A 12,750-nucleotide genomic window follows, 5' to 3' on the forward strand; every position below is an offset into this window, starting at 1 on the left:
CACGCGCAGAAGCGCTCGCCGCGCGCACTGCCCCCCTCCTCCGCACTACCTCCACTTCCTGGGACGTCGCAGCTGCTATCGCGTGAGATCCGCGGCCAATGAGGAGGCGGTAGTGACGGCCGCTTCGCAGCTACCCGCAGCTGCTTGGAGGCTGAAGCCAGAGAGGATTGCTCTTCTGGAGAGGCTGGTTCTTCGTATCTCAGGTATCGCCGAGAGCTCAGGTGAGGCAGAGAGTGGCGTGAAAAAACCGGCCATACATCCTGGTGCTAACGGACGCCCGACTGCTCCGCATCCTGCCTAGGCGAGGGAGGGGCGCGGCTCGGGCCCTGGAGTCCCCGCCACGGGGGAGGCTTTGGCGCATGCGCCGGGGAGGCTTTGAAGCTGGGGGCCCCTCGCCTCTGCCCTCGTCTGTTCCCGGGGTGCGGGGAGTGGCGAGGGTACTTTTGGGAAGCGGCTGCCGCGCGGTTAACGGTGAGGCCCCCTGGTTGTTTTGGCGGGTGCATACAGGGGAATCGCGGAAATGGTTAGGTAACTTCAGGACACGTCCCTCCCCACCATTCAGTTGAACTGAAAAAAGAATCGGAAGCTTTTGGTTTGGAGAATGAAGTTATCTCTGCACCATCTCCTTTCCCCCTTTCTGAAGGCAATGACCAGCACAACCTGCCCCCTAGAACAACTCTTGTTAATCGCGTCTCCTCCCAATCATCCAGAGTTAAATTCTGAGCTCAGCCTGTAAAACTCCAGGGACAAGCATCCGCTACGCCCCTTGTAAAGAACAAGGTCTGGCAAGCAAGTCTGTGTTTAACACATACTACTTTTCTGTCTCATCCTCCCCGATCCTGAGAGTCATAGCCTTAAGTTTTTCTTGAGAAGTAGGGAGTGTGAAATTCATTTCCTGTATTTGAAATGCAGGTCCTTTAAAAGTTTATCGCCTGTGAGGAACTTACATTTTGGTTTTTAAAACCCAGACATACTTTTAAAACATAACCATAATTTGAACAATAGCTAGACACATGCTACTTCAACCATTGACAAATATTTTTTGCACACCTGCAGTGTTCCCCACATTGCTAGCTCCAGGAATACAAAGATAAAATCCAGGATGCTTTTAGACTGCTTTTCATGTGGGGAAAAAAAATGGAATCAGAGGAGAATTTTGCAGGAAAACTATTTCAATTCAGTTCAACAGTTAATAGAGGGTCTGGTGGGCCAGTCTGTGTCAGAAGCTGGGCAAATGAGCTCACAAATTTCAGATTATTTAAAAGTGCTTCAGTAGTAGTTGAAAACATATCATAGTTAGTTGAGATCAACAGTCTCCTGCTTTGACAACTTATAAATTTCTGTGGTAATAACCCAGAAGTACATAAAATCACCATCTAACTGTTGCTGGTAGAAAATAACTTATTTTAAAATACGCAGTTGAAATAGATAACCAACAAAGACACTGTATAGCACAAGGAACTCTGTTCAGTAATCTGTAGTAACTTAAATGGGAAAAGAATTTGAAAAAGGGAATTGAGTATGTATAAATTAATCACTTTGCTGTATACCTGAAATACAACATTGTAAATCAACTATATGCCAATATAAAATAAAAATTTTAAATAAATAGACTATGTCATTGAGATCTGCATTAGAGTCTGTTTTTAAACTCCTATCTTACATAGAGGAGTGATGGTAAAATCAATATGCTTTTAGTATTTGGAATGTTTGACATCAAAGTTATGAGCACTGAGTGTCACTAAATCAATACTAGTATCAATCTTTGTGGGCTCTTAGACTTTATTAGTTACTGAGAGAACAGAATTGGAAACTAGAGCTTAGGGACACCAGGCAGAGTTCTTTACACAAGTTGTAATGAGCTCTCTTCAGAGTTAAAATCATTTAGGCAGAGATGAAAAATAATGTTTTTTGCTCAAATGTGCTCTATCTTAAAAGCAAAATTTGGTGTGTACACATATGTGTAAAACATGGCTACAGTTACACTTTATCACGTTTGCAGTCATTTCTGCTTTGCGTCTCTTTTCCTTTGGTAGAGAATACTGTCAGTATACAACACCAGGTTTAGTTTCAGCTGCTCATTTCTTTCTGGTCTGGTGATGGTCTTAAAGATTTCTTTGCTTTAGAATAGTAAACAAAGTCAAAAGCACTCTAACCTTTGGTCTAAATTATTTTTGACTAGTGTGACTTCCCTGGTGGTACAGAACCCACCTGCCAGTGCAGGAGACATAAGAGACAGGGTTTGATCCCTGGGTCAGGAAGATCCCCTAGAGGAGGACGTGGCAACCCACTGCAGTATTCTTGCCTGGAGAATGCCATGGACAGAGGAGCCTGGCAGGCTACAGTCAGACACAACTGAAGCGACAACACGCAAGAGTGACTATAACCTGTTGAAAATTAAATTTTAAAATATTTAAGTAAAAATTCTTAACATGACATGGTTGGTTGTCAGCAGAACACTTTGTGAACTCCAAATTGTATATTTGCTAGCATTTTGGGAACTAAGAGAAAGTTTCTTGTCTTATTTTTTTCTCCAACTTTGTAAACCTTCTCTCCTGCATCAAGGCTGAACCGTACCATTTAGAAGAATGGAAGCAAACGCATCTGTTGACATGTTTTCAAAAGTCCTGGAGAATCAGTTGCTTCAAACCACCAAACTAGTGGAAGAACATTTGGATTCGGAAATTCAGAAGCTAGATCAGATGGATGAGGATGAATTAGAACGCCTCAAAGAAAAGAGACTCGAGGCTCTGAAGAAAGCTCAACAGCAGAAACAAGTAACCTCTCTGCACTGCTTTCTGAAATTGCTCTCACAGTATGCTTCTAACCACTTCTATATACACGTGCCTAAAGTTCTCAGTCTTTAGGGTTGTTTGACCTCAAAAGTACCTAATGCCATTAAAATTTTTCCCTGGGGGGGGAAAGATAGTTTTTAAAGACACATTCCGAGTTAGCCCAATCAGTGTTAATTCATAGTCAAGTCCAAGAAACACCTGGTCCAGGATAATTTTCTGAGCTCAGATTTGTGTAGTTGAGGAGAGTATGGATGGGGAAGAACACTGGGAGAAATAGGGGTCTGCAGTTCCCTTTCCGGTAGAGTTATGAGAAAGCCTATCATGATTTGTCTGGCTCAAAGCAAGTGTGTCATTAAGAAGTTTAAACTCTTTCCGTGTGAGAGTTTAAACTCTTTATGGAAGCTCTACCAAAGAAGTAAGGTGAAAATACCAGGGCCTCCTGTAGCTCAGCATAAGCCAACATGAAACAGATACCAAAACTGGTGATGTAGTCTGGGCTTCTGCCCCTTTCTAGTGCATTCAGAGGATGCGGTGTCTAGAAGTCATTTCATATGGGAAAGTCAAAAGCAGGCAGAAATGTTCAGTGTGGAACAGGGCAATCATGCACTATCTGAAGGGCTGCCCTGATAGATAGATTAGAACTTCTCTCATCTGAGGTCCAGGCTGGGACCCACAGACCAAAGTTCGGGATATATTGCAGTCAGTGGGAGAAGACTTTTCTGAGAACTAGAGAATACAGGTATTAATGTTTTTCAGGCACCTGTGTTTTCCCACCACCCTGTTACTCTCATGTTGCCTTGCCACAGTAGCTCAGTGAGATAGTTGTCTTATGATCTCCACATTACAAATGAGGAATGTGAGGCCCAGAGCTTATGAGAACTCGCAGCCTAATGAGGGCTCGCGCGGTGGTTCGAGTCCTCCTGTCTGCAAGTCCAGTCCGCCTTTTTATTAAAACCAAGTCTTGAGAAGGGCTTCCCTAACGGTTCACATGGTACAGAATCTGCCTACAATGTAGGAGACCCAGGTGCAGTCCCTGGATTGGGAAGATACCCTGGAGGAGGGTATGGCAATCCACTCGAGTATTCTTGCCTGTAAAATTCCATGGACAGAGGAGCCTGGCAGGCTACATACAGCCCGTGGGTCACAAAGAGCCGGACACGACGGAGCAACCAACACAGGCAGTAAGACAAAGGGATGGAGGGGAAAAAGGTTAAAAGACAGTAGAAGTCTTGAGAAAGGAAACAAGTTTCCACTTGAGGCAGTCAGCTTCCTGCCACGGGAAAGGTGCAGGAAACTGAAATACCTGTCCAACGTGGATGATAAGGGTCGAGGTAGTGATTTGGAGAATTGGATTAGCTGGACTTGTGGGTCCCTTTTTCTGGACACCACATGAGAAAACACCTTTTTCTTCACTGGATGCTGTCTGTGGGTGGCCAGGCTAGAAGAGTGCTGTCTCTGAGGTGGTCACCAAAAGTACACAGGGCTCCTCAGCTTCAGAGCCGTAGTACCCGCCCCCTCCCCAAACACCAGTTGGCTTTATCTCATAGCTGTTCTTTTTTAAAGCTTTGTAGTAACTTGGATCAGATTCTTTTGATTTTAGTAGTTTAAGTGCAAAGAAATTAAATAGATGTTTACATTCTCAATCTTTATAGCCTAATTTTTATTTTCAAAGTTCTAAGAAAACGTGTTTCGAGTTACCAAGACAGATAATTCCAAGCTATGCTGTGGAGATAGTCCTGGGCCACAGACTATTTCTGCACTGACACTAGAAAGATAGGAAAGTACATCACCGAAAGGAATTCATTTCTAAGATAAAATCAACTTAATTACAAAATAATATAGTGATTTGGATATAAGAAATAAAGTGACATTGAAAGGGATTTCAAATGTGTGATATTTCTCTTTTCTTCCAATTAGGAATGGCTTTCAAAAGGACATGGGGAATACAGAGAAATCCCTAGTGAGAGAGACTTTTTTCAAGAGGTCAAGGAGAGTAAAAAGGTGGTTTGCCATTTCTACAGAGACTCCACATTCAGGTAACTTTGTTTCCCCTCAGTGTCTGTTTTTACATATGAAGAGATTGTTGAATAGACACCCTGACTTAATAGGGAAATCAAGAAAAATGTGAAAGGAAATAATTCCTAAGTTGTCCCTTTGTACTGGAAGTCTGTATATTAAAATTAAGCAGTCAGCAAAGATTAACTTAAAAACCAGTGACATAAAAGAGTATAAATTGTTGGATTTCAGTATTTTCATAGAAGTGGCTATTTTCTGAATGATATTTCCCCTAGCTAATTTTAAAAACATCTTAGCAATGAGCACTTAAAATTTTTTTTTTTTTTTAATATCAATCCCAAGAATTCCGCTTTTGTCCCTACTATTACAATACAGCCACAGTGTTGGAAATGGGGCCAACACGTGAACACCAAGTTTGAATTCAGTCACTTCTAAACTGGCAATTCACAGAGAGATGACGGCTTGACAAGGCCTTTCCCCAGAAGCAGAGTTGGGACTTCAGGTTTGGCTGGAAGATGGAGAAAGTGATTTCTCTTAGATGAGCCCAGGTCTGCCAACCTCTCTTTGGAGGCTAATCCCTCAAAGTAAAAATAGCCCCAGAAGAGGTTATATCTTAAACCAGATGGCTTAAGCCTGTTTTTTCTCCCTAGCTGCAAAGTTTGAATAGTTGCCAACATCAGATGATGTGATAACAGACCTAGAATTGTATGAAAGCAATTTGCTGATGCTGAGCAGCTCCTGCGGAAACTCACACTTCAACCCAGAGTCTCCCTTGCTCACTGTGGCCCCAGCCCTGCCCTCTTCTCTCATCTCCATAGTCTGCTGACCCTTGTCTTTGCCTCCTCACCCAACAACATGGTTATTAGTGGCTGGGATTTAACTAATGGAATACAAATGAAAGAAAATAAAGTCAAGGTTGAATGAATTGATGCAAATATAGACAGATATCAAAGTTTTTAGTATGTGGTAATGCTAGACATTTCAGGCAGTATAAGATCCTGGAACATTCACAGTCTCCCTTGAGGTAAGTACGTTATAATCCCCATGCTTTTTTGTGTGTGGACACCAAGACTTGGAGAAATTAAGTGACCTGCCTGATGTCACTCAGTTGCTAAATGATAAAAGCAGATTTGAGCCCAGCTTAATGCTATTTTAACTACATCATGATTGCTCCCTCTGGGTTTAAATTGGACTTAAAATTCAATTTTAAAAATGGATTAATTGGCCAATGGGACATGTTTATTTAAAATAGATTCCATATTATTCCAGTAAAACCGTGGAGTTGATTTCCGTAGAAACCCTCGAGAATGTATTTCTCCAAATGATCTGTCACTTCTTTGGAGCTTCATTCAGAAACCACTTATTCTCTCCTGACAATTTTCACTATTAATAAAATCCCATTGCTTCACTGCATGAGTGATATATAAAAAGAATCACTCAGAGGTGATGAGGCATCAGGGTTATTAGAAACTCAGTGGACCTGAACTTAACTCAGGAAAAACTACCGAGAAGTACCCCAGAAACCTGCTAGTAAAGTCAGCTGTGGTGCTGGTGTATTAATTATCGAAAGCAGAGTAGTGATCAAACTTCGCTGAGCTTAGGAATCCCTTGCATGTTTCTCAGCTCAAGTCCCAGAGACTTTTGATTCATCTGTATGTTTTAAAAAGTTGATTGTACTAATTACCTCTGGGTAAGAACAACTGCTCACAGAGGTTTTTATAGTTCTCTCTCAGATACACCAAAGGGTTGGCCAGTTTAAAGTGTAATTTAAAGAAAATGCCGCTTTTCCTTTTCAGGTGGCTCAATAAAAATACTGCTGGTATTTCGCACTTCTTTAGAACCATCATGACCATATATTTGTAGCCCTTAACCTTGATAGACTTCACACTAACAGAATTTGTATGGTTGGAAAGGTTCCTTCTCAGTGACATACTCAGTCTTTCTTAGTGCCTTCCAGATACAACACTACCTGTACATTTCTAATTCTGAGCGGTGTCTTCTGAGCTCTGTCAAGTTCAGGTTTGTCTCTTTTATGAAATGCCAGGAAACATGCATAAGGAAAACAACTATTTTTTTATTCTTAGCCATGAACATGACAGCTTTGTGAGCCACCTAAGTCGTATGTTGAGTACTTTGTTGTTTATGTATATCATTAAGGCAGATCCAGCCTTCTGGACTACAGTATCATAAGCGGTAGAGAAAGAGGTACCTACCCTATGAAATGGAAATGAGGTTATCTGGTAGATACATAGGTTGACTGGCAGATTATGCGATTCAGGAAAAGTAAAAACTTAGATGTGCCTTAATATTTATTTTGATAAAGAAATTGTCATTTTTAGCTTTTGGTTTTCTATGTGTTGTTATTTACAGGTGTAAAATACTAGACAGACATTTGGTGATACTGTCCAAGAAACATCTTGAGACCAAATTTTTGAAACTGAATGTGGAAAAAGCACCTTTCCTTTGTGAGAGACTGCGTATCAAAGTCATTCCCACACTAGCACTGGTGAAAGATGGAAAAACACAGGATTTTGTTGTTGGATTTTCTGACCTAGGAAATACAGATGACTTCACCACAGAGACCTTAGAGTGGAGGCTGGGGTGTTCTGATATTCTCAATTACAGGTAACTTGCAGCAAACCAGCAGTTTATTTTAATTCCCATATTCAGTTGAAGTTTTTAGGTAATATTTATGTTCAGTTTAGTTCAGTTCAGTCACTCAGTTGTGTCCAACTCTTTGCACAGCACACCAGGCCTCCCTGTCCATCACCAACTCCCGGAGTTCACTCAGACTCACGTCCATCAATAAAACCATCCAGCCATCTCATCCTCGGTCGTCCCCTTCTCCTGCCCCCAATCCCTCCCAGCATCAGAGTCTTTTCCAGTGAGTCAACTCTTCGCATGAGTTGGCCAAAGTACTGAAGTTTCAGCTTTAGCATCGGTCCTTCCAAAGAAGTCCCAGGGCTTATCTCCTTTAGAATGGACTGGTTGGATCTCCTTGCAGTCCAAAGGACTCTCAAGAGTCTTCTCCAACACCACAGTTCAAAAGCATCAGTTTTCAGCACTCAATTTTCTTCACAGTCCAACTCTCACATCCATACATGACCACTGGAAAAATCATAGCCTTGACTAGACGGACCTTTGTTGGCAAAGTAATGTCTCCACTTTTTAATATGCTATCTAGGTTGGTCATAACCTTCCATCCAATGAGTAAGCATCTTTTAATTTAATGACTGCAGTCACCATCTGCAGTCATTTTGGAGCCCCCCAAAATAAAGTCTGACACTGTTTCCACTGTTGCCCCATCTATTTCCCATGAAGTGATGGGACCGGATGCTGTGATCTTTGTTTTCTGAATGTTGAGCTTTAAGCCAACTTTTTCACTCTCCTCTTTCACTTTCATCAAGAGGCTTTTTAGTTCCTCTTCACTTTCTGCCATAAGGGTGGTGTCATCTGCATATCTGAGGTTATTGATATTTCTCCTGGCAATCTTGATTCCAGCTTGTGCTTCCTCCAGCCCAGCGTTTCTCATGATGTCCTCTGCATATAAGTTAAATAAGCAGGGTGACAATATACAGCCTTGACGTTCTCCTTTTCCTATTTGGAACCAGTCTTGTTGTTCCATGTCCTGTTCTAACTGTTGCTTCTTGACCTGCATATAAGTTTCTCAAGAGGCAGGTCAGGTGGTCTGGTATTCCCATCTCTTTCAGAATTTTCTACAGTTTATTGTGATCTACACAGTTAAAGGCTTTGGCATAGTCACTAAAGCAGAAATAGATGTTTTTCTGAAACTCTCTTGCTTTTTTGATGGTCCAGCGGATGTTGGCAGTTTGATCTCTGGTTCCTCTGCCTTTTCTAAAACCAGCTTGAACATCTGGAAGCTCACAGTTCACGTATTGCTGAAGCCTGGCTTGGAGAATTTAGAGCATTACTTTACTAGCGTGTGAGATGAGTGCAATTGTGTGGTAGTTTCAGCATTCTTTGGCATTGCCTTTCTTTGGGATTGGAATGGAAACTGACCTTTTCCAGTCCTGTGGCCACTGCTGAGTTTTCCAAATTTGCTGTCATATTAAGTGCAGCACTTTCACAGCATCATCTTTCAGGATTTGAAATAGCTCAACTGGAATTCCATCATCTCCTCTAGCTTTGTTCCTAGTGATGCTTTCTAAGGCCCACTTGACTTCACATTCCAGGATGTCTGGCTCTAGGTGAGTGATCACACCGTCATGATTATCTGGGTCATGAAGATCTTTTTTGTATAGTTCTTTTGTGTATTCTTGTCACCTCTTATTAATATCTTCTGCTTCTGTTAAGTCCATACCATTTCTGCCCTTTAGTTTCATAAAATAAATATATTATTATTCATCTTTATGGTAATATTTATTTTATGGAAATAAATATTTACATAAGCTTTATCTTGAAGCTGGAGATGAAGAAAAACTGCCACAAAGGAAAAGCGTATCTCTTAAAGTGTACCTTAGAGTTCCAAATAAAGTTGATCTTGGGTTTTAGAGTCCACCTAACTCTAAAAGTTTTCAAACAGATCCTATGAAATCTAATTCAGTATTCATCTGGAAACCCAGGATGACACTCGAGAAGAATGACTCCTTCCTGCTTTAACCCAGATTACTCAAATTGATAATGACTTATTTTCGAACATTGGATTTTTAATGTAGTTACTCCTGTATCACTTGTCGACTCTGATAAGCTACATAACATCTCATTTCTATGTTTAGCTTAAATTACTTAACTATAAAGAACAATCTCAGTAGAAAATGATCTAAAATCCAGCTTCCATTTTCCACTCATCTCTTTGTTCACTTCACCAGTTTATCTAATTTCGCAGATTAGAGCACATCTTATGTATCTGTTTTTTATCTGCAAAAATAATAGGTTAAATTTTCCAGTTATTCCAGTCAGAATACCTTTCAATAAGTAGAAAATTCCCTCATCTTTTTATTTTCCTTCCTCCTTTTTCTCTGAATCTCTCCTACATGAGTATAAGTCATTTCTATATTGTAGAAATTTATTTTGAAGTTCAGGTTTTGTTTTCTTAAGTAAAACGTTAATATTAACTCGTGATTTCCAATTTTAAATAAGTTGGAAACTAGTGCAAAGAATTCTCATGTATCATTCACCCGTATCCCTCAATTTTCAATACTTTATATTTGCTTTATCATTCTGTTTTGGGGTATATATAAACTTTTTTCAGAACCATCTGACTGAATATTGTAGCTGTATTGTCCCTTTACTCCTAAATATTTCTGTTTGCATTTCCTAAGAACAGGGACATTCTTATACATCCACAGTAAAAATTATTAAAATACAAAATACATAGTTTACAGACCTTATTCAAAGTCCATCATTGTCCCAATAATATCCTCCATACTGAAGAAATGAGTCCCAAGTACTTACTGTGCATTTTTAGTTTCCTTTAACCTATAGCAATTTGTTCCCCTTGTTTTCCAATAGTTTAACATTTTTGACCAGTACAACTAGTTATTTCGTAGAGCGTCTCCCAGTTTGGGTTCATCTAATGTTTCACAGTAAGATTCGGGTTTTGCATATTTTCCACAGGTGTAATATGGAAGTGATGTGTTCTTCTTTCTCAGTGTACTGTATCGGGAGACATAGGGTGGTTTGTCTCATTGCTGGCAGTCTTATCTGAGCACTGGCTCATCAGTTGTCTACCAGGCTAACTGGTAATTTAAGGAAGACCTTTTGCAGACCCCACATTTGTTTACTTTTTCATTTATTTGTATTAGAATGGGCTATGGATTATTTTATTCAATGGGATATATTATGGAGTATTACTGTTATTATTTACTTTGAAGCTCAGATTGCCTCACATTTGCCCAGTGAGAGCCTTGCATTCTGGCTTTTGTGTGTTCTTGACACGTCCCCATAATCCTTTGAGCACTTTCTTTCTGGTGCAGGTAAGATCTTTTAGGGGGACCTGTGTTGTATTCTCCATAGGAATTGACTTTATCTCCAAGAAGCCATGATTCCCTTTGGTGGCAAATGATATTTCAAAACCAAGATCTTATTTTTCAGGTATCATGAAAAGCATTCTATACTAATTCAGGGTTAATGATAATGAGTTCCATGAGTTTGTTGTCTATAGTGATCTAAACATTAACAGATGTTAAATATGATCAAACTGGTCGTAACAGGCTATCGAAAATAGAGTGTCATTTTACTGTGTCATTTTCACAGGGATAGGTGTCTAATACAGATTCAGCATACCCAAAATATGACAATGACTGATTTCCTTCTATGGTTTTCAATCAGAGATTTTGTTGGTACATTCCATGAAATGCTAATCAGTAATTAATGATAAAATAAAATGCTAGTCAAAAGCATTTAGTAGTACAAAGTAAGGTTTAAAACTGTGAATTATCATTATCAACTATTAACTATCAGTATTAATTTTTGGTACCCCTTCCTCAATACCAGCATTATAAAGAAAATTTTACTCTGTTCCATGTGTTCCAGTGAGGATAGATTTTTGTGTAGTTTAATATACCAGCTGTACTAAATCATAGAGAATTAAGTGTTTTTCATATTTGTTTCTTTTTAGTGGAAATTTAATGGAGCCACCATTTCAGAGCCAAAAGAAATTTGGAACAAACTTTACAAAGCTGGAAAAGAAAACTATTCGAGGAAAAAAATATGATTCAGACTCTGATGATGATTAGAAATTAGTTATAAATTGTTTGTAAATCATCTTTTTATTTATCCTTACTTCACAATTAGACGTGTTTTCTAAACTCTATTGATTTCAGTATATTCATCTCCTGATGGTCACATTCTAGAGTTTTATGCAGTGGCATCATAGTGAAAAACATCTTTAATATTTTCTATGTGGAGCTTGTGTTTAAGTAGAGGAAAACTTCTGAGTTCTAAAATGATCTGAGGAGAGTCTGGATTCTCTATTTTTGAGATTGGTTTTATCACAGTGATTCTTACGTTTTTATACCATTCACAATTGTGTTTTTAATCTACTGGATTGAAAATAGAAATTCAGCACACTATTCCAGGACTAATTCTTACGCAGCATTATTTACTTTATAAAGAGGTCAAGTAACATTTACTGGTGTAACAGATAGCACTTGTAAATGAATTAGAAACACTCTTCACTTCTGGAATATATTTAAGTAATGATTAAAGAACTGTTTATTTATTCTGTAAGCTGCATGGTGGTGTTGAGTCAACTGATGGCATCAGAAAGCTTTTTCAGGTTTTGAACACACTGCCTTATTTAAAGAGTCCTGATTGCTTATATTTTAAGATGTGCGTTAAACAATCAAGAAGCACTTTGGGAATGGCAGCATGATCTACAGACCCATCAGTGAAACAACCGTAACTGGTAAATATTTTTCTAAAAATTAAAGTCTCTGGAAATTGTCATAAGAGCATACAGCAAACAAAAATACTTATTCAAGAAAATACTCAGTCTTGGGAAGAATAGTGAGTCTCTGTGGTACCTGAACCATGATCCTGCTAAAACTCACACAAGAAATAGACAATCTGAATAGGCCTCTTTTATATAATCAACAGCTACTAACTTTCTAAAACAAAGCACCAGACCCATGTGGGTTCACTGGTGAATTCTAGTGAACATTAATTAATGAAGAGGTTTTATAAATTCTCTACATTCCCTTTCAAAAGATGGAAGCAGAAAGAGTTAGGTCTCATTCCTAACTCATGAGACCAGCTTTACTCTAATGCCAAAAACAAAGACATCTGTCTTGAACAGAAGCAAAGATCCTTAAAATATTAGCAGATCAGTCCAACAGTGTATAAAAAACAACCAGGCACCACAGCCAAATGAGATTTATCCCAGGTATGCAAAGCTGTTTCAGTGCTTGAAAAATCAATTAACGTAGTCACTGTCTAAAAAATTAGAATCACATAACCTTATCAGTGACTTCCCTGG

At 39.3% G+C, this 12,750-nt stretch overlaps 1 protein-coding gene across 2 annotated transcripts; it reads left to right on the plus strand.

The window, feature by feature from the left end:
- The first annotated feature begins 126 nt into the window (after positions 1 to 126).
- On the plus strand, positions 127 to 12,002 carry TXNDC9 (thioredoxin domain containing 9). 2 transcript variants are annotated; one of them, XM_042246424.1, is made up of 5 exons: positions 127 to 471; positions 2,566 to 2,777; positions 4,713 to 4,831; positions 7,182 to 7,436; positions 11,392 to 12,002. In XM_042246424.1, exons 2-5 carry the CDS (start codon positions 2,589 to 2,591, stop codon positions 11,507 to 11,509), a joined length of 681 nt encoding a protein of 226 aa, XP_042102358.1. In that variant the 5' UTR covers positions 127 to 471; positions 2,566 to 2,588; the 3' UTR covers positions 11,510 to 12,002. The 2 variants fall into 2 exon arrangements, with proteins under 2 accessions (XP_042102358.1, XP_004006186.3); XM_004006137.5 differs by having other exon boundaries at positions 127 to 221.
- Positions 12,003 to 12,750: the final 748 nt, after the last annotated feature.

Source organism: Ovis aries, chromosome 3 (genome assembly GCF_016772045.2).
Source record: "Ovis aries strain OAR_USU_Benz2616 breed Rambouillet chromosome 3, ARS-UI_Ramb_v3.0, whole genome shotgun sequence".
NCBI lineage: Eukaryota > Metazoa > Chordata > Mammalia > Artiodactyla > Bovidae > Ovis > Ovis aries.

Bases quoted from the DNA above. Each gene is read 5' to 3' on its own strand.
- TXNDC9 (XM_042246424.1), top strand. From the start codon at position 2,589: ATGGAAGCAAACGCATCTGTTGACATGTTTTCAAAAGTCCTGGAGAAT. The intron at 4,832-7,181 runs GTAACTTTGTTT...TGTTATTTACAG, and splicing joins TACAGAGACTCCACATTCAG to GTGTAAAATACTAGACAGAC. The intron at 7,437-11,391 runs GTAACTTGCAGC...GTTTCTTTTTAG, and splicing joins TCTGATATTCTCAATTACAG to TGGAAATTTAATGGAGCCAC.